Source organism: Hemiscyllium ocellatum, chromosome 35 (assembly GCF_020745735.1).
Source record: "Hemiscyllium ocellatum isolate sHemOce1 chromosome 35, sHemOce1.pat.X.cur, whole genome shotgun sequence".
In the NCBI taxonomy this organism is placed as follows: Eukaryota; Metazoa; Chordata; class Chondrichthyes; order Orectolobiformes; family Hemiscylliidae; genus Hemiscyllium; species Hemiscyllium ocellatum.
This window is the reverse complement of record NC_083435.1, coordinates 24,931,840-24,956,068: the sequence shown is the minus strand read 5'-3', so window position 1 is coordinate 24,956,068 and position 24,229 is coordinate 24,931,840. Positions and strand designations below refer to the sequence as shown.

Genomic DNA, 24,229 nt, shown 5'->3' with positions numbered 1-24,229 from the left:
GTATTTTTCTATGTTCTATGTTCTATGACACAATCTGGGGCAATGCCAAGACGCAAAACGTGTTGGAGGATTCACTTTTTTTTTTGGAAATTTACAGATTACAGACAATTTTGTGAGATTTGTGTTATACTTTAAAATTTCAAAATGCAAGTTTGCTTGAGACTTTAACCCTTCAGAAAACAGGAAGCAGTTTGATCAGTTAAGTCAAAAAGCTTTATTTAAGTCATCAAGTACTACTTATTAAAGTAGAGCAGTGATTTTACAAGTTTATTGCGGCCCTTGCTACCCAATTCAACACTGTGGACACTCAATCTCTGGTCTCTCTTGAAGAACGCTGCTACAGATTCGCCAGTCTGGTGAAGAAACCACTCACTATCTAGCCTGTCAAGATCTTCCATGCGTGTGCATTTTGTAAATGAGATTGTCATACAGTCATAGAGATGTACAGCATGGAAACAAATCCTTCGGTCCAACCTGTCCGTGCCGACCAGATATCCCAACCAATCTAGTCCCACCTGCCAGCACCGAGCCCATATCCCTCCAAACCCTTCCTCTTCATATACCCATCTAAATGTCTTTTAAATGTTGCAATTGTACCAGCCTGCACCACTTCCTCTGGCAGCTCATTCCATACATGCACCACCCTCTGTGTGAAAAAGATGCCCCTTTGGACTCTTCTATACATTTCCCCTCTCACCCTAAACCTATGCCCTCTAGTTCTGGATTCCCCGACCCCAGGGAAAAGACTTTGTCTATTTACCCTATCCATGTCCCTCATGATTTTATAAACCTCTGTAAGGGCACCCCTCCGATACTCCAGGGAAAACAGCCCCAGCCTGTTCAGCCTCTCCCTATAGCTCAAATCCTCCAACCCTGGCAACATCCTTGTAAATCTTTTCTCAACCCTTTCAAGTTTCACAACATCTTTCCGATAGGAAGGAGACCAGAATTGCACGCAATATTCCAACAGTGGCCTAACCAATGCCCAGTACAGCCACAACATGACCTCCCAACTCCTGTACTCACTACTCTGACCAATAAAGGAAAGCATACCAAACACCTTCCTCACTATCCTATCGCCCTGCAACTCCACTTTCAAGGAGCTATGAACCTGCACCCCAAGGTCTCTTTGTTCAGCAACACTCCCGAGGACCTTACCATTAAGTGCATCATCTCGCATTCGTTAAAATTTTAGCGTGCGCCAAATTAACCCAGCCTTGCAGTACAATGCAACACTCTCACCATAGGACTCAATGTAATGCTTGTCAATGTAGATACATCCGTCCTTGAACATGAAGACAAAAACGGTATAGTATTCAAGATGTTGCCCAAATAAAGCCATGCAAGTATAGCTAGATATTTTATTCCTGTATTGCAATCACCTTGCAAGAAAAGCCACAATGCCGTTCCATTTAAGTTTTTGGGTTTTTTCTTTACAAAATTACAAAACTAATACAGAATAACATTACCACTTTACAATATAATAGCAACAACAATATAAATAAAGAAAACAATTATTAATCTACTCCACAAACTACCAAAACACAGAGTAAAATATAAGAAAATAAAACTCTACATTAAAAAAACTAGATACGGTAAATAACTAAAAAACTAAATAAACATTCCAAATCGAATTACTTCAAGTCATAACAAGATAGCTTAATAAAGTTACGACACTCAACACTCGCTCATTGTAGCTCCCCATCGATGGGAGCTATAGTAAGCAGACCCGTATTTATACGGCATTCTTCCTCCCAGGGGTCATCGAACTGACAGACACCATCCTCACGGCTAGACAAAGGCCCGAGATACCATCCCATTACTTAATTGCTTAATGTATTTGCATGTTGCGTTTGCGCTCATTGCACAACCAGGTCTCTCTGAGCATCGTGATATGCAAACGTCATACTTATTAATCAAATCCTATTCTGCATTTCTATTTCTACAGCAAAGTGAAGAATCTCACACTTGATATGATGCAACTAATCTTGATGCAAAGTAACTGGGTAAGGTACTGCTAACCTCCATGTTATCCAACCCTGCAGGCTTCCGCTGATCTCATGAAGGAGGTGAACATTATGAAACGTAAAGACAAATACATTTCTCTTGCTGCTGAATGCCCACAACTCTTTACAGGAAGGAGAATGGTTCCAATCCTACTTTCAACAAAAAAGGGTTACATATTCATTCAGACTGACAAGCCAATATACACGCCCGGTGAAAATGGTGAGTGATTGGCTCGCTAAAATGTCTAGGTTTCAGTACGAGTGTGAAATGGCGAGTGGTGTACCTGCTGAATGGCTTTGAATCGTTAATATTCTGTCTGTTCGATAATGAAAATCGAACAACAATTGGACTTAAGAAAGGAATTTGGTACATACCTGTCTTGGATTGATTATACAATTCCTTCATAGGTATTGCTGGTTTGGCCAATATTTATTGCTCATAACCAATTAACCCGCAAAAGATGGTACTGAGCTGTTTCCTTGAACCTCTCCGATACTTGGAGTGTAGGAACATCCACCCTGTTGTTAGAGAGAGTATTTCAGGGCATTGAGCCAGTGACAGTGAAAAAGCAACAATGTCAAGGTGATGCCTAACTTGGAACTTGCACTTGCTGCCCTGATCATTTCAAGTCGTAGATGTAACGAGTTTGAAAGATAGTGTCAAAGAAAATTTGATGAATTGAGGTGGTGCACCTTGGAGATGGTAGACACTGCTGCCACTGTGTTAGTGATGCAGGGAGGAATGCTAAAATGGTGAATGCTCTTCATTAGGCGTGATGTTGTAATAGTTAATAAGATCCAATGCCTTCTATAGAATTAGGAATAAAGCCAAGATTAGTAATAACCACCCAGGCAGGAATCTGCTTGGACAGCGCAGCTGAAGGTTACAACAAAATACCAACACATATTCTGAATGTGTTACAGCCACCCCTACTCTTACATCAAACCCAGTTCATTGCGGGACTTCAAATGAACATAAATAGGAGCAAGGGCATCTTTCAGGGGAAATGAGTGGAAAGGATAACTGGGAGAAAGTGGAAAGAAGTAGGGCCTGTATTTTTGCGAAAGAATGTGACCCATTCGCGCCAATGCTGTATGACACCAATGAGGTTTCACCCAGTTGCTGCCAATCTTGTCACATATTACCAAGTGAAATGTTCACTCAGAACAGCGACCACACAACTGGTCCTGATTTCAACCTGGGCCACATCTTGTAGATTACTCCATCAAACATAAAGCCAATGGGCAGGAGAATGGGGCTGGGTGTGAAATGGGCGACCCAATCGCTACAGTACTCCTCCTGCCAGACAAATTCACAATTCAGGTACAAAGCAGAACCCTGCGGATGCTAACCATCTTAAAACCGGTAATACCTTCCAAGCTCCCCGCCATCTTAGTGAGGGGCTTGAGAACAAACAGTGGTGTTCCTGGTGACACCAGCATCCCAGGGGCCAGGAAGGAAAATTAAAAGCTGTGGTAGCAACAATGGAAAAAAAGAAAAAAAAATAATGATTCAGATGTGTTATTTCATTAGAAATTGATGCTGGCAGATCTGCGGGTTGTTCCCCCCACCCCCACCATGAGTAACTTTCATTTTGCAACGTGGCTTAAAATTGAGGAACCAACTGGCCAAAGATGGGGGAACAAAATAGAGGGTGCCATGTTTGTGGTTAACATTTGCACCTCAACTCATGCCCAGTTCCACTGATTTCGATTGAAAAAAAGAACAAATATTCGTATTTCAAAGGATCATTCGAGAATAGAAGGGGGAAATCAAACAGCTGTTAGATATTCACAGGGGAATCACGTGGGAGCGTAAATGAGAACAATGTGCAGTATGGGCGGAAGGGGGCAGAAGATTGACCTAGTCAGAAAGCTGGTCCAGACCATAGGAATTCTGCAGTTTCTGGGATTCACCCTCGTCAAAAGCGAACCCATTTGTTCACACTCCCCACTCGTGTCCAACTGTGCATACAACGCGCTAAGAATCAGTTTGAGACCCCTTGTGGTGCAGTGGTAGCCTCCCTAACTCTGAGCCAGGAGTCCCGAGTTCAACTCCCACCTACTCCAGTGTTGTTTCAAAATATCTTTAAAAGTTTAAAACCCAGTTCTGAAGACTGAGGGTCTGTCTCCTTGATAGCCTTGCTTTCTGTTCAGTCCTATTGAAGTTATTGGGATTGATTCTACAAGGAGATTGTAACTGGTGACAAACGCAATGCTATATTCTATGTAACTCGCAGAGATGCTTATTGGCTCTACTTTCCCTCTGGGATTTTGAAGTATGGGGTTATCATGCAACCAGGCTACTTAGAACACTGGAAGTAAATGAACAAAACAAAAGGGTGGTTATGAAAACCAGGTTTCCTTTTCATTTAATAAATATTTAATAAATGTCCATTTATTTTTATTGTACAGTGCGTTACAGAATCTTTACTCTGGATCAATATATGAGACCAGTGAGCGAGACGATTAAAATAACTACATATGTGAGTGCACTACTAATTATATCGCATTTTCTCACTGATTTCCTTTCGACGCTTTGCTTCGTTTAATTGACTTCAATTCCCAATGTCATCTTGATGAACTTTACCAGTCCTGGCCTCCTTGGTAAACAATGAGGCACAACAGAAATCAACATGCACAATGAGCAGAGTTTTGAATTATGTTCAGTGAATTAACCAGCAAAAGTACAGCGGCATGGTGGCTCGGTGCAGTCATGCTTAATTCACTTGAATAGAAAAGGGATGCCAAATATGACCAATGCCAATGATTCATCCAATTGTCCTTCTAGAATTCCAGAAATGTGCAGTTTCCCAGCAAGATCATGCGGTCGGGAGAAGTGTTCAGTCGCCACATAAAAATCCCGGATATCGCCGAGTAAGTACATGAAACTGTTTTGCAAATGGGTCTTTTACCCTGAGGGAGAACCCTAATCATTTACTTTTCTCAAGAAATCGAAACGCTTCAGCAGACAACCTCCTCCGAGTGGTCACCTGTTCGCCAGTGGAATACCAAGTAGTCATATCACTGTGAACAGAATTTGCAAGTAAACTAAATCATTATTCATTCGTTAGAACGGAGCCTTCCCTGCTATCCAGATCCATAGAAATGACTTACACTTTGAAAATTGTACTTCGACATTATCCATTAATTATCACATAGAGTGGTGCCTTCAAATTTTAATTTAATGTTCACCTCGCTCATTGTGCAGCTGTAACATCGTATTCCTCACCCTGTTCTGCCAGCCTAATGTATTCGTTCTGGTATGGCACACAAAACAAAACTTCTCACTGTATTTAGGTGCATGTGCCAATAATAAATCAACTCAGAAAAACAAATCAAATCAAAAGTGAAAAGGGATACAATGCATAACCACAACATTTTGAGGTTGAGGTATTGGAGAGAAACATTCTCAGGATGTAGATAGGACTGGAAAAGGCTTTTGCAAACGATCTAGCTATTTGTATTATTTATTTCTAGATAGATGTCGAGCTGTGTGGATGTCCAGATAGACAGATGGATATCTAGATAAATAGATGTCTGGACAGATAGAAAAATGGAAATCTAGATAGATGTCTGATAGATAGATGTCAAGATAGATTGATGTCTGGATGTGTAGCTGTATAGATGGATAGACGGATGGACAGGTAGACAGATAGATAGAAACATTTCATTGACATTATGACCCTGCCTCTGTTCTGTGAAACTCCCCACATTTTAACTCTCAGGCCTCCACTTTGAAAGTCAAAAATGAGCCAGGCCCTTTGGGAGGACAAACAGTCTCCTGAAGCTGGAATCAAACCCAGCTCGCTGGCAGGCATGAGACACAAGTACTAACCACTGTGCCACCCATTAGGCATGGAGGTTCCCTAATGTGTGGAACTCACTGCCCACCCAGCTCTCAACAGGGCCACTGGGATTGAAATGATGGCTTTCTCCTGTGTGCTGGTACATGATCATTAATCTGCTTCTTTCTCCATGGCTGGCAGCTCTTCTGGTACCCTAGCAGAGTTAAGAGGATTGGCCATGGGAAATGGAGGGTTACAGGGATAGGGAAGAGGGTGGGTCTGGATGGGATGCTCTTGGGAGCTTCAGTATGGACTCGTTGGGCCAAACAGACTACTTTCACACTGTGGGGATTCTATCATTCATTACAAATCTGCCTGGAAACAATGACCATATTTCCTTTGTATGGCTGCAAAGTTTCCTTATATCAACCATACGTCAATGTATATTCAGTCAGTCTGCAACTGATGGCTAGAACCCAATGAAATGTACAGTTCACAGAGGCCTCCCAGTACAGGAACTATAACAAATGGGAGATTTGTGAAGACACCGGGTGCTCCTCTTTCCTCCCACAGTCCAAAGATGTGCAGGTTGGGTGGATTGGCCATAGGAAATTGTCCCATAGTGCCCAGGGATTTGCAGGCTGGGTAGACTAGCCATGGTTAATGTGGGTTACAGGGATGGGCTAGGAGGTAGGGGGTAGGTGTGGTAATCTTGGGAGAGGCCGTGTGGAATCGATGGGCTGAATGAGCCACTTCCACCCTGTCAGGATTCTATGATTGGCGTTTGTCCAGTTTCTTTCAGAATGTCCCAGAAAATGGGCATGCTGTTAATGCAAAAGAAAGGTCATACGCAGTTGTACATAGCAAAACCATTCAAACATCAACTTGATGACACCCCCTGGTCAGTTTAGTTCACCAGTAAAGGATGCCAAGATGAACTCACATGCTCTATTTCAACACAAGCATCATGGGATTAGTTCCATCCTTTTGGTGGGTCAGATTATACATTGAATATGATGTCTCATTCAGAAGACGTTAATTCCAACTGTCGCTCAGTATGACGCTGGGAATACCAGCCTAGGACATTTTGTAGTCACTAAAATTGTTCTTCCACAGATGCCATGATATGTTTTTAGCTGAAATGAAACAATTTGACCTTTTAGCCCTGGCCTTTACACGTGTAAGCGCTACACCTCAACCACTGAAAGAATGCAATGAAAGAATGGAATGGCACTGTGTTTTTTGTTACACCCCTTAAGGATTTGGAGCAAATGGCAGACGTGATTTAAACTTTGAGAAAAGTAAAGTAGGGTACATGGAGCAGATGTGACAATAACATAGCAAAGGAAATGCATCATGGGTCATGAATTCTTAGTCACATGCTTGGAACCCAGGAAAGCAGATTGTTAGCTGGAAATGTTGCTCTGGTCAAAAGTAACATGGAGGTATTATGTTGCAGGGCCAAAATGAAATTGTCAAATGCTATTCATGCCATCTGAATTTTACAAGTTAGCCACTGGTAGTTCTTGTGCGGGGTAGTTGACTGACGCAAACTAAGCAGTGGTAATTGTACCATCACTGCAAAATACATAGCATGAGAGGTGATATCATTGAAACATGTGAGATGCTGAGGGGAATAGACAGAATGGATGTTGAAGGGCTGATTCTCCTTAAGACAGAGGCTAGAACGAAGGGACACTGTTTAAAGATTTGGTATTTCCTTTTTAAAGATGGACCTGAGCATGAGTCTTTGAAATTCTCTTCCACAGCAAATGAGGGAGGAGGAGCTATTGAACAGTTGTGAGACAGGCTTGTCCTCATTCAGGAAGGGAGTTCATGGTTACCAGGTGGAAACAAAAAGCTGGAGTTGAGGCCATATTCAGATCACTTGTAATCTTAGTGAATTGCAAAGTAGGCTGGATGAGTCTTTTTTCTGTTCCTAATTGAAGTAATCGTATATTTACTCCAGTCCATGCATCCAAGTAACCAAATGTGGTGGTCTCAGTTTCCACAATATTTAACCAAAGCGAGTTTGTGCATTGCCCAGTGTGAATTTCCCTTGACTTCCATAGAAAATAATCTTGTGTGAGCTCGTGAGGGGGCTTATCTTTTTCACCTAATGTCTCGGGCCAGTTTCTCATCACAACACCAAGAATTCAACAACCTACTGAATTAGAGAATTTTGAGAAGATTTGCAGCTCAGGTTGAGGTTCTGGATGTAGGTTTGCTCACTAAGCTAGAAGGTTTGTTTCCAGATGTTTTATCACCATACTAGGTAACATCTTCAGTGAGACTCCTCAGTGAGGAGGAAACACTGGTGGTGCAGCCTGCTTTCTATTTACATATGGATGAGGAAGGACACCACTTCGACTGGGACAACACATCCATCCTAGGACAAACCAAACAGAGACACACACTAGAATTCCTGGAAATATGGCATTCCAACCACAACTCTATCAACAAACGCATTGACTTGGCTCCCATTTACCACCCCTGAGAAAAAGAACACGAAATGACATCACCAACCCGAGGAAACCCAAATACATAAATAGAAAGCAGGCTACACCACCACTGCTTCATCCAGAGGCTCACTGAAGATGTACCAAGGATAGTGATGAAACATTTGAAAATTAACCTTCCAGTCCAGCAAACAAACCTACATCCAGAACCAACCAATTGTTCAATGCAACAGGAACCATCTTGTGCCCAGTTAAAACATTCTTATTTTCAATTCAATTTCCATAAAGTCAAGGAAAAACTTTGTCTTATTATGTGCATTTTAAATTTTTTTTTGACTCCCAGAAGAACCTAGAAAAAAAACAATAAATAGATTATGCAAACATTTGCATTCCATTTGTTTTAGGTGGGATTTCAACTTCTGACCATAGTATAAAGGAGAAAGTATTGAATTGCTCACCTCCTACAATCACTCATGCTTTATTACTCATCTGACTGGATAGCTGGCAAAGAATCTGATATCAGTCAGTTTACGAGAAACAGAAGTGAATGTTACCTTCAATCTGTGATGTCCGACTTGCATTCAGCTGTATAAAGGGGGTGTGAAAGCCAGCTTCACTTACGTCAATGCAAGTTACCACCGGACAATTCTTACAAAGCAAGAATTTTCACGGGATAACACTATTGCGCCCAGACATTTTGTGGTACAGAAATAGACCATCTGTCCCAAATTGGGTGAGGTAGATGCTGCTTTGTAATTCCAAGAACATATTTTTACTGAAAATATAATTGGCAACAAGTTGCTGGAATCACCTATCAGGCAGAATGTTATCTGTGCCCGATACAACATGTTTAGCTCATATTTACAGCTAAATTGAATTTCCGTACCTTTTTAATCATCCGCGTGAAATCATTCTGAGATCTACTTGACTGCAGCTCTGAAGAATGCCCTGTTAAACTTTTCTAAACAGGCCGGGCATTTGGAGGATTGAGGCTCAATTTGAGGGTTCACCAATGTCCAAGGAATCCGCACAATTTGAGATCAAGGAATTCGGTAACTATCTTCAACACTTGTATAGAGAGGGAGAAAATATAATGATTTACCTTCAATTGTTCCTGACTGTCTTTTAAAACTCATTTGAATTATCTCAGGATCTTGGTTGAGAAGCAAGTTTGTAAAATATTTTTAATGTCCATGGTTGATAAAGTTAGAGAGGAGAATGATTTCAAATCGGACTAGTATCCTGCTGATATTCTTGAATAGGGCTAAATTCAAATGTTGTTACTCGATGTGTAAAACACTCATAGATAATGCTTATACAGTTGTTATAAAATGTACCACCTCGCCTCTATATATCCAGCCGAAGTGAAGTAAATGGAAATATAGAGAGATGGAGAGATATGTGTAATTCACTACTGTTCACTTTCTGACCACCACAAAAGCAAAAATGAATCCAAGCTATTTATACCCATCTGGCCAATCGACCAGGCAATTTTCATTTCTATCTAAGTCTTTGGAACATGACATTTGTTGGGTAACACTATCTAATACAAGTTGTTCCAATCAGCATTTGTCTGCTTGTTTCTTTGCCTTTCTATTCATCCATCCATACATCTACTTATCTTTCTGCCTATCTATCTGTATCTGTTTGCTCACTTGTCTAGCTCTGTATATAATGCTACTTTAAAGAAATTTGTGCATGCATGATATGGAAAGTCGATAGTATTGCATAAAGCCATTGGATTCTAAACATCCATTGTGGATGTGCTCATGCATTGCATGGGCAATCTTAGGTAAATTCTGTAGTATGTAATATCCTTCAGAAAAGCAAGGGAACCCCAGAGAGGTGTTCACCAGTGACAGATCCAATCTCATCTGTATTTGATTTTTTTTGCCAAAGTTCAGACTATGCCCTGTCAGCTTATGGTTGAGAAAGAGAAACAAGTTGCAGACTTTCATTCATAAAATAATAACCTAATGCAATGCAAATATTGTATTCTCCCTTAAGTACCCATACTACAAATGTTTTGGAATTATATTTGACTTCAATATATGTTAAAGTCCTCCCCAGTTTCAAAGTCGAGATTGAGTGCCAGGAAAAATATTACCTCATAACGAAGGACGAATTCAAGTGCAAACTTTCGGCAGAGTGAGTACAATATCGTTATCTCATACAACACTCTTTATGCAACCCCACATTTCTGTCTGTTTTTCTGCTTGCATTGCTTCGAGAAACGAAAAGTGAGGCAGCTTCTACAATCAGGGACCAGTTCTGAACTCAAGTACCTCAGACAGACAAGGGTTCAAAATAGGACTCATTCGGTTTTATTTGATTGTCGTCATAGTCATAGAGTCACAGAGATGTACAGCACGGAAACAGACACTTCAGTCCAACACGTCCATGCCGACTAGATATCCCAACCCAACCTAGTCACAGTTGCCAGCACTTGGCGCGTATCCCTGTAAACCTTCCTATTCATATACCCATCTAGATGCCTCTTAAATGTTGCAATTGTACCAGCTTCCACCACTTCCTCTGGCATACACATACCACCCTCTGCGTGAAAAAGTTGCCCCTTCGGTCTCTTTTTTATCTTTCCCCTCTCACCCTAAACCTATGCCCTCTAGTTTTGGACTCAGGGAAAAAACCTTCTCTATTTATCACATCTGCCCCCCCCTAATGATTTTATAAACCTCTATAAGGTCGCCGCTCAGCATCCGACACTCCAGGGAAAACCGTCCTAATCTGTTCAGCCTCTGCCTATAGCTCAAATCCTCCAAACCTGGCAACATCCTTGTAAATCTTTTCTGAATCCTTTCAAGTTTCACAACATCTTTCCAATAGGAAGGAGTCCATAATTGCACCCATTATTCCAACAGTGGCCTAACCAATGTCCTGTACAACTGCAACATGACCTCCCAACTCCTCTATTCAATGCTCTGACCGATAAAGGAAAGTATACCAAACGCCTTCTTCACTATCCTGTCTACCTGCGATTCCACTTTCAAGGAGTTATGAACCTACAGGCAAAATACGTCCTTATACACACAGGGCGTGTGTTTCAACTTAACAGATGAGGTGACAACCATTCGCTGCTTTATTTCTTGGTAGACAAGCAGGAGGCTGGGAGAAAACAGCAAGCCAGGCGGCATCAGGAGTTAGAGAGGTCAATGTTTCGGGTTACAGCTTGCTGTGTTCATTCAACCTCCTGCTTGTCTACCTTGGATTCCAGCTTCTGCAGTTTTATTTTTGTCTCTGACCAGGTTTTATTTCTTGGATAAATTCCCTAATCAGAGTCATCCAGATTAAAATGTATAAAAAGACTGGCAGTTCTTTGTCAATCAGTATGAATGGGTGCAATCACATTGGGAAAGCATCTAGCAAGTAGTTTGTAGTTCCAGACTAAACAGCACTCTGGTGCAGGAGAAATTGTTATGAAGGGACAATATTTTAGCAATTTGCTAATTTAGCGACCTTAATAAAATAAACATCATTGTTAGAATTCAAAGGCAAGGTTATATAATGTCACGATAAGCTGTCTGAGAATAGGGCATATAAACCTAGACTGAAGAATTCTCTTATGGGTGAACAAATCATGATTTGGAGATGCCGGTGTTGGACTGGGGTGGACAAAGTTAAAGATCACACAACACCAGGTTATAGTCCCACAGGTTTATTTGGAAGCACCAGCTTTTGGAGCGACGCTCCTTCATCAGGCGGTTGAAAGAGCAGCGCTTCGAAAGCTAGTGCTTCCAAATAAACCTGTTGGGCTATAACCTGGTGTTGTTTGATTTTTAACATTGAAAAGATCATGACCACCCAGATGCATGCATTTCAAAGGACTGATATAAATCATGTTGCGATTTCCTCTTGAGCATTGTCCTGATTCACGCAAGACGAACATCCTTGACAAAATGCATCTTATTTCAGCAATTCCATTTCTCACTTTTTGGCATCGGAAGTGTTGATTTTGTATAGCTTTGGATTGCCCTGCGCTATTCAAAATGTTTACAAGCAGCGTCTGGTTTCTTTGGAATAATGTTGTCACACTTTGCCCAATTTTTATTTTAATGAAAAGCTACACATTTGGAAAACCTGTGGAAGGAATGGCTTATGTGAGATTCGGGACTATTGATGAAACAGACAAGACTGAATATCTTCGGGGACTGGAACAAACAGAACAGGTGAGATTGCCCTTACCTTCAGAAACAAATTGTTGCTGATAAGCAGTCAGAACGACATGAGAGAGCGCATTGTTTTCCTCAGTTTGGAATGCCCGTGTCATGAAGCAACAATATTTTAGCAAATTGTTGATTTAGCGACCTTCATAAGTGAACATCATTGTGATAATTCAAAGGCAAGGTGATATAATGTCACAATAAGGCGTCTGAGAATAGGGTGTGCAAGTCTACACAGAGGGATCTTCTTGTGGGTAGAATACACAGCCTGACCTCCCAGACACATGCATTTCTAGCCACTGTTTTGAATCACGTTGTGAAATTTCAGATTCGGAGCATATCTGCAGTCCAACATAACATTAATAATCAAAAGAGTTAGACTTCAATGGTAGATATTGATCACAAGCAGGGAGAAGTCTTTGATACTAATATGAAAAACAAACTGGACGCCTGCTTTAAACGCCATCTGATTTCCATTGACTTCAAAGCAGCATAAGGTCAGGCTGGTGTATAGAGAAGGTGTCCCATCACTGTTCTCAATGTTCTACTGCTGCTCATGGCTTCCTACACGTGAGCTGATGAGACTGAAGTTCAGCCTCGGGCTATTTTATGAGCAATCGTGCAGTTCCTATGAATTTGTGTCGTAGATACTGGCAGGCTTGTGGACAATTTGCCTAATCAAACTAAACATTTCAAGACAATCCATTTCAACAAGGTCTCCAATTTGTTTTAATCGCAGTTAGAGTTGGCCTATGCAGTTGGAGTCTGAATATTAAGATCGAGTCATCGAGAGATACAGCATGAAAACAGACCCTTCAGTGCAACCTGTCCATACTGACCACATATCCGAAATTAATTTAGTCCCATTTGCCAGCACTTGGCCTATATCCCTCTAAACCCTCACTATTCATGTACCCATCTAGATGCCTTTTAAATGTTGTAATTGTACCAGACTTTACCGTTTCCTCTGGCAGGCCATACTATACACGCATCACCGTCTGCATGAAAAAGTTGCTCCTTAAACCTTTCCCCTCTCAAGTTCATCCTATGCCCTCTAGTTTCTGAATCCCCTAGCCTGGGGGCAAGACCTTGATTATTCACACTACCCATGCCCTTCATGTAGTCATACAACATGGAAACAGACGCTTCGGTCCAACCACCCCATGCTGAACAGAATCCCAAACTGAACTAGTCCCTCCTGCCTGCTCCTGGCCCATAGTCCTCCAAATCTTTCCTATTCATGCACTTATGTCATTGTAATTCACATGTGGAGTGCCATTCCACATGTGAACCACCCTTTGTGTAAAATAAATTGCCCCTCGTGTCTTTTTTTAAAAATGTCTCCGTCGTCTCATCTGAAAAATGTGTCCCTATGATTTTATAAACCTCTACAAGGTCATCCCTCAGCCTCAGACACTCCAGAGAAAATAAATTAGATTACCTGCAGTTTGGAAACAGGTCCTTCAGCCCAACCAGTCCACACTGACACTCCGAAGAGTAACCCACCCAGACCCATCTCCCTCTGACTAATGCTCCTAACACTATGGGCAATTTAGCATGGCCAATTAACCTGACCTGCACACCTTTGGACTGTGGGAGGAAACCGGAGCACCCGGAGGAAACCCACGCAGATCCGGGGAGAATGTGCAAACTCCACACAGACACAATCGCCCGCGGCTGGAATTGAACCTGGGGCCCTAGTGCTGTGAGCCACAGCCTCTCCCTATAGTTCAAAGCCTCCAACTCTGGCGACATCATTGTCCATCTTTTCTGCACTCTTTCAAGTTTCACAACATTTTTGCTAGAGCAGCGAGACCAGAATTTAACACGATAATTCAGGAGTAAATTCTAGTAACCAAACCTCGAGATAGGAGAAAGCACGGGGATAGAAAACAATAATGTACTGAAGTACACTTGGACGATATCAATGTATATTCATTCTTACCTCTAGGTCAAGCATGGAGAAGCAGAGATTTCCCTAACAACGGCAAATCTCCTGGAAAGAATCAAACCTTTGCAAATGAAGGATCTTGTGGGTCACAATATGTATTTGGCGGTCACGGTTTTTGAAACATCCAGTAAGTGTCTCTTTCCAACTTTGACCCTCCTTTACAAGTTATTCCCCTGATGACCATGAGAGAACCACCCCTAGGCCGGATGCAGCTGAGTTGAATGGTGCAATACTTGCTTCGGATTTTAGGCATTGCTTGCCGAAATGGAACTTGCCTTAACCCGATAGATCAGAGTGGTGCTGGAAAAGCACAGCCGGTCAGGCAGCATCCGAGGAGCAGGAAAATCGATGTTTCGGGCAAAAGACCTTCATCAGGCATGAGGCTGGGAGCCTTGGGAGGGGTGGAGAGATAAATGGGAGGGGGAGAGCGCTGGGGAGAAGGTAGCTGATATTTTCCTAATTAGCCTGCTCAGAGGTGTAATTGCACATCTCCAGGGAAGAAAAGACTCAAATTCCAGCCTCTTGGTTCAGAGTTAGAGTTAATATCACTGTGGACCAAATGATTGCAATCTTAGAACTTACAGGATAAATACAATTTTCTTGAAGTCATTACCCACAATGTAATTTTCAGGTCACAAGAAACAAAGCAATTACATTGTTAGCATTGCGTTACCTCATTATCAAATAATTGACTTCATTACTTTATGTCATACTCTAGGGGGAAATGGCTCTCTCCTCAAGCCCTGGCAACCAATGTCATCATGAGTGTGTGTGCATTTAACTCATATCCTATATATAAGTATAGAGACGGTCTAATTGGACTGCCAAGTTGACTCAATCAATTAAAGTTGATGCAGCCCCAGCTTCTGATAAAAGTTATCAATTGAACAGATCGGATGATGGATATGAGGGTATAGTGGTAGGAGTAATTCAGAGACCTGGACTACTCTTTCAAAACCTTAAGGTTTGGGAGTAGGAATAGGCCACTGATCCATCAAGTCTTCTCCACCAGTCAATGGCTAATCTCTTAACCGTCTGCGCCACCTTCCCTCCTTATCGCCATAACTCCTAATCTCTTACTGATTAAAAATATGTCCATCTCCAGCTCGCTTGTCGTCTCTCTCTGGAGACATAGGAGTTGAGCCATACTACAGGCATTTGGTCAAATCTAGTTCATAAATCAGGATGATATGTCTAGGATGAGTAAGTAATATCAACTGTATTTTGATAAGCCCAGTACAATGCTGAACAAAACAATGGACACTCACTCGGCATCTTATCAATTTTGGTCAGAATTGAATGTCACAAGGTACGTAGTTCAAATCAGATGAAACAAATAATATCTAACTGAAGAAAACAAGGTCCAGTCACAATCAATACACCATCAATAAATGAGCTGCAATTGCGAAGCCTTGCATTCCATTAGTTACAACCTATTATCCAAAAATTAATCATTTACTCCTACTTTCCATTTTATCCCCATTTCATGCAAAATAAAATGCATCCAATCCCAGAAGACCTAAATGCAACAACTCTTGAGTGGTGTCTCATTGAATGCCTTTTAGAAACTCCAATATATTACATTCACTGTTTCCCCTGAACTACTTTGCTAGCTACACCATCACAAAAACTCCACGCTTTGTCGAACATAATTCGCTTTCGTTAAGTAGATTGCCTCTGTGTCGTGATTGGGACCAGGTAGATCTTACTGGCTATGAGATCCTTGATTGCAGTTATTTACCTGGGCGAACTTAGTGATGGGATACTGGCCCGTGTGGAGTGATTTCAACCTGCATGAAGATATTATGATTTACCATATACCCGTGGTCCGTTGAGGAGCTGGGCTTGCAATATCAGCAACATGACCTGTCATTAGATTCCATCTGGTTCATTAAGGCAATGCTTATCTTTTCTGACCTACATGCCCACAGCAATATCCCTCTGAAATGCTCCTAACAAGCACCCAGTCCAGGGACAAATAATGGTGGACAACAAATGCTCCCTTTGTCAGCGACTCTTGTGGTGGAGACAAAGAGCAGCAGGAAAATGATTGCAAATGGAAATGAAAGAAAACTTCATCAAAAACGTGAATTCAAACAGAAGGTGGTGGAGGCAGATGTAATAGCAACATTTAAGAGGCATCTTAACAGATACATGATAGGTAGGGAGTAGAGGACAGTATGGAGGCAAGCGCTTTTTAGTTCACAAAGGCCTTATCTGTTGGCGCAGCCTTGGTGGGTCAAAAGACCTGTTCCTGTGCTGTATTATACGTTGTTATATAATAAACAATCACAAGTGAAAGCTCTTTCTATTTTCTGACAGGTGGAGAAATGGAAGAAGTCGAAATCAAAAACATCAAGTTTGTTTCCTCGCCTTATGCAATCGATTTATCAAAGACCAGCGGTTACTTCGTCCCAAAAGTTCCATTCACTGTGCTGGTATGTACAGCCACAGTGGCTCTCTACATAGTGTCTGATATAGTACAGACCCACACGGGTATATCCAAAGCAAGGACAGAAATTACTGGGAAAACTCAGCAAAATCTAGCAGCATGTGGAGAGAAGGTAAAATGAATGTCTTGGGTCTAGTGACCCATCTACAGAGCTGCTAGCAGCTAGGACAGGGTGGTATATATGCTGAAGGCAACGTGGGGTGGGTAGGGGAAGGAGTGAGGGGAAAGGCAGTGATGCAGCCCAGAGAGAGAGAGAGAGAAAGAAAGAGAACAACAGTTAGGAAAAGATATGGATGCTAGTATCTGTGGGAATCAAGAACATACCAAGGAAAGGAAATGGCTTAGTGTTATAATCACTGGACTGTTATTCTAGAGACCCAGGTAATGTTCGAGGGCTGTGATTTTGAATCTCACAGATGGTAGAATTTGAATGCAATAAAAATCTAGAATTGAGAGTCTGATAATGAACAATTGTTGGGGAGCAGAGGAGGGGGACAAACCCTTCTGTTTCAACAATGCCTTTTACAGAGGGAAATCCGACGGAAACCCGACCTGGTCTCGCCTGCTTGTAACTCCAGACCCACAGCAATGTGGTTGACTGGGTGGATAACAAATGCTGTCCTAGCCAGGAGTGCCCAGATCCCATGAATGTAGGGAAAACAAGCTGGTAACACATTTTAAAATACTTGTAGTCCCTATTATCAGTAATTCACTCTCACCAGCCTGTTATAATCCATCCCTTTGTCTGCTCAGCAGCTGTTGTCTCGCTGGGTTCCATCTCCACCCAATTCCCCCACCCTCCTTCCTCCGTTATTTCCGCACCCAGCCTTCTTCAATCTGACTGAAGGTGTGACACTTGCCAGTTAAGTGGCTGAGGCCTCCCTCCTGTCTGGGAGAATGCTTTGTGTGTGAGGGTGGTGGCTTACAAGATTTGAACAAGGAACTAATTCCCAGCTTAATTAGTGGTTAAATAATGCTTATCCAGAAATGCTCTTGTGTTCAGCAACTGTGCGTTCTTGTCCACTGCACATACCCCATTACCTCAGGTAACCATTACCCTGACATTTCCACCAGAAATGTTATTGTCATCAATCTGTCAGCAATTTGATCAAAATCCCAGCCGCCCATATGGCCTTGCTTCAATCCTCCCACAGTAATAATTACAGCAGGAAATCTGGATCCATCGTATTATCAGGGCACATTTTAACATCTGCTTTAACAAAAAGTTAAATGATGAAGCAAGATACTTTACAACGCCATTGTAGGGAAGGCAACACTTGCAGCTTTCAAAACAGGGGTTGACGGTAGTCCAGCAATGATGGGCAAAGTACTTAGCTGGTGATCATTTAATGAGGTTGAAACCCAGTGAGATCAATCAATAAACGATATAAATGGAACCTCAGGAAATGATATACCAGGTCAGAAAGCAATTGCAGATAAAGGCATTGAGGGAGAATTCCAAGTTTCGCTTACAAGCTGAAAGGAGTTGGAGAGACGTAAAGCCAAGAATAGAGCCAGGGAAAATTGGAAGCAAAAAAAAAGAGAAAAAGGTCATTTATGGAAGGTTGGAGGCATGGTTGGTATGTTTGTGAATGACACCGAAATCGATGTACAGTGGACAGTGAAGAAGATTATTTAGGATTACAAAGAGATCTTAATCAACTAGGTGAATGGGCTGAGGAGTGGCAGAATGAGTTAAATTTGCATAAGTGTAAGGTGTTGCATTTTGGTAACACAAACAGGGGCAGGATTTGATAGGACCCTGGGTAGAGCTGGAGAACAGAGAGACCTGGGGGTTCAGGTCTCTGATTCTTTGAAGTTTGTGTCACGGATAAACTGGGTGGTTAAGACATTTAGCACACTTGCCTCCATTGCTCAGACCTTTGAGTACAGGAGAAGGGACGTCATGTTGAGGTTGTACAGGACGTTGGTGTGTTCTCTTCTGGAGTACTGTGTCCAGTTCTTGTCGCCATGTTATAGGAAGGATATTATTAAGCTAGAGACGCTCAGGAAAGATTTACCAGAATGATCCTGGGAATGGAGGGTTTGAGTTATATGGAGAGATTGGGTCGGCTGGGACTTTTTCACTGGACCATAGGAGGTTGAGAGGTGACCTGATAGAAGTTTATAAAGTTATGGCAGATATAGATAGAGTTAATGGTAGTTATGTTTTCCCTAGGATGGGGGATTTCAAGACTAGGAAGCACATTTTTAAGGTGAGAGGAGAAAGATTTTAAAAGGACATGAGGGGCAACTCTTTTACAGAGTTCATGTGTGGCATGAACTTCCAGAGGAAGTGAAGAATGCAGGTACAGTTACAACATTTAAAAGACATTTGGACAAATAATGGATAAACACGAATAAGAAATGTTTGGCAGGATATGGGCCAAGCGCAGGCTGGTGGGAATGGTTTAGTTTGGGGACATGAAGACTGGACCAAAGGGTTTGTTTCTGTGCTGTATGACTCTACGTCTCTTCCTGAATAGCTGTCCTTTTCGCCTTCAGGCACAGGTAACATATCCTGATGGGTCTCCTGCCTCAGGCGTACCTGTGAAATTGGAAGGAAAACAACCACAAAATACAGAGGAGAATGGCCAGGTCATGTTATTAATGCAGACTCCTGCGGATACTGACACCTTTGAAATTAAGGTGAGAACAGACAATTTGCAAAATTGTGATCTCTAAGAATTCATGCATTAACTTGTTGCAAATATCAGTGCGCCTTTGGGGAAGGTCGTTAACTTGGGAGTAATACCTTGAAAAATCTAGAACAGAATCCGGAGTATCAAATGATTAAATTGCATTGAGTAGGAAAATCCTCTCCTTCTTGATCAACTCACTGAAAAGTACTCGGGCTCATTTCATCATAAAGTCATGTCTGTACATCTGATTAGACAAAAGGAAGCAAGGTCAGCAATAGTCACTTAATGAGGAAAGGTGGGATAACCTATGTCTGCCTTGTCCTGCCAGGTGACAGCTGGGAACGATGCACAAATAACGGAAGCCAAGAAAACTGTGAGAATCTATCAATCCAACAGCAAGAGCTACCTCCACGTCAATGTGCCACACAATGTATTAGAACCAGATAGCTCATTCTCTGCAGATCTAGCAGCGGTCACTTCAATAGGTAGTGAAAATGTCAAGTATTACTACTACATGGTGAGTCCGTTACTGTATCGCAATTGATCCTGAACTCTATTCACATGCGGATATGCACTCAGTTTGGGTCCACCTTTCTTTTTCTGGGACAAGCCACAGCAGATAATATTGGCAACGATGCAAGAATGAGGAGCAGGTAGAGGCCATTCCACACTTGGAAAACGTGGATCCACAACTCGTAAAGTGGCAGCTGCTCCAATGATGGCCTCAACTCAACTTTATAGAGCCATAGAACATGAGCAACTCGCCCAAGCTGATCAGGTTTCCCAAACTGCACTAGTCCTGTTTGTCTGCATTCTGCCCAAGTCCCTCTAAACCTTTCCTATTTATGTACCTATCCAAATGTCCTTTAAATGGTACCAGCCTCTACCATTTCCTCAGTCAGCTCGTTCCAAAATGCACCACTCTCTGTGTGAAAAAGTTACCCCTCAGGTCCCTTTTAAATCTTGCCTCTCTCACCTTTTACCTATACCCTGTAGTTTTGGACTCCCCTACCCCAGGGAAAAGACCTTAGCTAGTCGCCTTATCGATATCCTTCGTGATTTTATAAAACTCTGTACGGTCATCCTTCAGCCTCTGATGCTCCAGGGAAAAATGTCCCAGTGCATCCAACCTCTCCTTACACCTCAAACCCTTCCAGTCCAATCAACGTCCTTGCAATTTTTTTTTTCTGTAACCTTTCTAATTTAACAACATCCTTCCCATAAAAGGGTGACCAGAATGTCTTGCACAGCAATAATATGACATCCCAACTCCTGTACTCAATGCTCTGACCGGTAAAGGCAATCAGGAGACTTCTTCACTATCCTATCTACCTGTGTACCTGCACCCCTGCAGGTACCTGCAGGTGTTTGTTCAACATGGGGGAAGGTCATGGATCGCTGTCTAGTCCCCATTGCCCTGGATTCCCTTCTCGATTAAAAATCAAACTGAGCCTTCAATATCCTAAATGATCCTGCCTTCACTGCTCTCAGGGAAAGTGAATTCCCCAGATCACTGACTTAAGAAATAAAATGCATTTTCTCTACCTCAGTCTTAAATGGCGAATGCTTCATGTTTAAACTATCACCGAGTTTTACAGGGAGACATCTTTTCAACACTGATCTTTAATATGTATGTTTCAGTTAAATCACACCTTATTGCTATAAATTCCAATCAATACAGGCTTAATCTCCACTTATAAGACAAGCATCTTCTTTGAGCTGCTTCCAATAGAATTTTACCCCTTCTTTATGTGGAGTGGAAACTCTACACATTACTTCAATTACAATCTAAATAAGATTCCATGCAGTTGCATTCTGCTCTCCTTACAGGAGATCACTATGCTTCATTTGTCTTTCTAAATGTTTATTGCACCTGCTATTTATGATTTGTGTACGAGGACATTATTATGACAATCAGGCCTGTAGACAATAAACTTTTGGCCAGTATAGTTGGCATTGACTCATTTTACAATGTTGTTGCCCTTCATGATAACCGCAGCTGGTATGGGAAGTGAACCCACACGGTTGGCATCACTCAGGATCGCAACCCAGCCCTCCAGTCAACCGATCCGCCTACGACACCTGGTGGACAAACCTCGAAATTACCCCGAAAGCAGCAAGTTTTGTCAGGGCATGCAAAGCTGGAGCACAAATTCCACATTAAAGCACCCAATTCTGCCAGTGGGGCAAGTTTTGGGGCACATCTAAGTCCGAGAGCCACACACAAGTAAGCGTGACAATTCAGCCTGGTTCGTGTCCCCGGTTATATTAAAGCAGGGATATGTCAAGAGGCCAATCTGAATATCTCCCATCTATGGGGACAGCTGCAAATTTACACATTTACGTGCACACTGCTATCTAAAGGACACGCATAGCATACATGCACCTACACATGCAGGAGTATAAACATACACTTGGAGACACATGCACATGTACTTAAATATACTCATATTCCAAAACATTCTGTGAGATTGTTGCTTATATGGGTACTGTCTGCTGTGCTTACTCCTGACAGATCATTAGCAAAGGCACCATTCTTAAAATGGATAGAATTCAGAAAACGGAATTCACAAAACTTAGCTTTCCACTGAGTATCAACATGGTCCCCGCGTTCCGGCTGGTCATCTACTATTACATCAATGTCGGTGGCAAAACAGAGAGGGTGGCAAATTCCGCCTGGATCGATGTTAAGGATGTCTGTGAAGGCAAGGTATGGTTTTACTGATGTGATTTCAGTATGACACTGAGCTTTAACCTGAAATATAGGAACAGTCTGCCTGGGAGAAATGAGTTGCTCTGCAACTTTCTGTAAATCAAAAATGGCCCTGCAGCCGACTGTGTCTATGATGTCCATTCACCTGCACTTGGTGCGTAGCCTATTGTACTGTGGCATTTTAAGTGCTCATCCAGATGCTTCTTAAATGTCGAGAGACTACTTTCCTCCACTACTCTCTTAGGCAGCACTTTCCATATTTGTACCGCCGTCTGGGGTGAAGTAATTCTTTGTCATATGGTCTCTAAACCAGTTCCCCCTCACCTTAGACTTGTGCTCTCTGGCCTTAGATCCCCATCATGGGGAAGAGATGCTCATGATTCCTCTGTCTGTGCCTCATAATTCTTCAGGTCGCAACCTTCAGCCTCCTCTGCTCCAAAGGAAAGCAAACCCAACTTGTCCGGTCTCTCCTTATAACTGAGATGTTTCATCCCAGGCAATATTCTGATTGGTGGAGAGGTGTGTGTGTGTGTGTGTGTGTGTGTATATTTTCAGTAAGTTCACCAGGCAATATTCTGGTTAATCTCCTCTGTATCCTCTCCGGTACAATCGTCTCCTTCCAACAGTATGGCGACCAGGACTGTACACAATAATCCACTTGTGGTCTAACCAACCTTTTATACAGTTGAATCTTGCTGGGTTTCTCTGGTTTTGTGTATTTCAGATCTCCAAACATTCACAGTTCTTTTTTTTCCACACCATTGATTCTTATGCATGTCCCCTTTTGGCGTACAAGGACGCACTTTCATAGCATTTAAGGTGTTGTGTTGAGAATTTGGAGATTGGTGATCAGTGATCACTGTCAGTCACCACAAACTCCAAAAACTAGCATCATCCACCATTGACTCTGGGTCCCACTTCCATGTTTGCTCCAGATTACAATAAAAGGTATGACCAAGGAGTATTATAGCCCGGGAGGAACAGCTAACCTGTTGGTCGAGACTGAAGACAATGGAAACGTTTACCTTGCCATTGTTGACACCGCAATCTACATCCTCAACAACAAGAATAAGCTTACAGCAAAGAAAGTAAGTGGTTTAATGCGCGGAGCTTTGGGAGGACCTAATGTTTTGATCTGTAAAATGCATCAGTTTACAATAACCTCTCCCTAGTTAAAGGGAAAACTGTTACTGGCCATTTCACATCATAATTTTGCCCAAAATATGTTCCCTTCCTTTTCAGGGAGAGCTTATAATGCAGATTGGGCACAACAAGGAATCACTCAATGTTTAGTTAAAATAACTAATCATTATTTACTGAGAGTACGTGGTCACAAAAAGTTGTATGTTGCAAGCTCAATGAAATGTGTATGCTCAGAGACTTTTCCGATAACATGCCCTTCATGTGCCACCAACACAATTGTCCTGCCAGGATTGAGTGCAGTTTAAAATGGGCTCTTGTGGTGTGGTAGTAGTGTCCCAACCTCTGGATGAAGGGGCCCAAGTTCAAATTTCACCTGCACCAGAGGTGTGTAATAACATCTCTAAACAAGATGATTGGAAAATATCTAAAACTCTGCAGTGACCAGCCATTGAAGAAACTGTACTCATTACTAACCTGAGGAAAGGTTTGGAGCATACATTGAGTACTACCAGGAGTTATGCTACCTCTATTCTAATATGACTTTGAATTGGGGATTATCTATAGGCTGCTGGAAGTATCTGGCAAGGAAAAAAAAATAATGTTTCTAAAAATGCACTGCAAGTGAAATAAAGGTTAGGATGTTATATATGGGATTATGGAAAATACAGAAGCAAATGATAAGGACTAATACGAGGAAAGAGGAGACCATCAGTCGCTCAAGCCTGTTCAACCATACAATGAGATCACAACTGATCCGTGGGCTAACTTCATAACACACTTGAACAATTTTAAAAATCAAGATTTGACTCCATTTGATGCTGAATGAATTAGCTTGTATATTTTTTTTCTGATGAGTGAAGTAGAGGTAGGAAGAGATACACAAGAGGTAGGAAGGAG

General features: G+C 42.0%; 1 protein-coding gene across 1 annotated transcript in view; it reads left to right on the top strand.

Moving 5' to 3' along the window:
* LOC132832574 (complement C4-like) overlaps positions 1-24,229 on the top strand; it is a 129,307-nt gene that overhangs the window by 6,919 nt on the left and 98,159 nt on the right. Inside the window, exons 3-14 of the mRNA XM_060850666.1 lie at positions 2,046-2,226; positions 4,422-4,492; positions 4,798-4,883; positions 9,223-9,305; positions 10,314-10,401; positions 12,332-12,437; positions 14,383-14,509; positions 16,705-16,820; positions 19,340-19,483; positions 19,805-19,993; positions 21,992-22,186; positions 23,125-23,277. Coding sequence (XP_060706649.1) covers positions 2,046-2,226; positions 4,422-4,492; positions 4,798-4,883; positions 9,223-9,305; positions 10,314-10,401; positions 12,332-12,437; positions 14,383-14,509; positions 16,705-16,820; positions 19,340-19,483; positions 19,805-19,993; positions 21,992-22,186; positions 23,125-23,277 — 1,539 coding nt within the window. The remainder of the gene's footprint in view (positions 1-2,045; positions 2,227-4,421; positions 4,493-4,797; positions 4,884-9,222; positions 9,306-10,313; positions 10,402-12,331; positions 12,438-14,382; positions 14,510-16,704; positions 16,821-19,339; positions 19,484-19,804; positions 19,994-21,991; positions 22,187-23,124; positions 23,278-24,229) is intronic.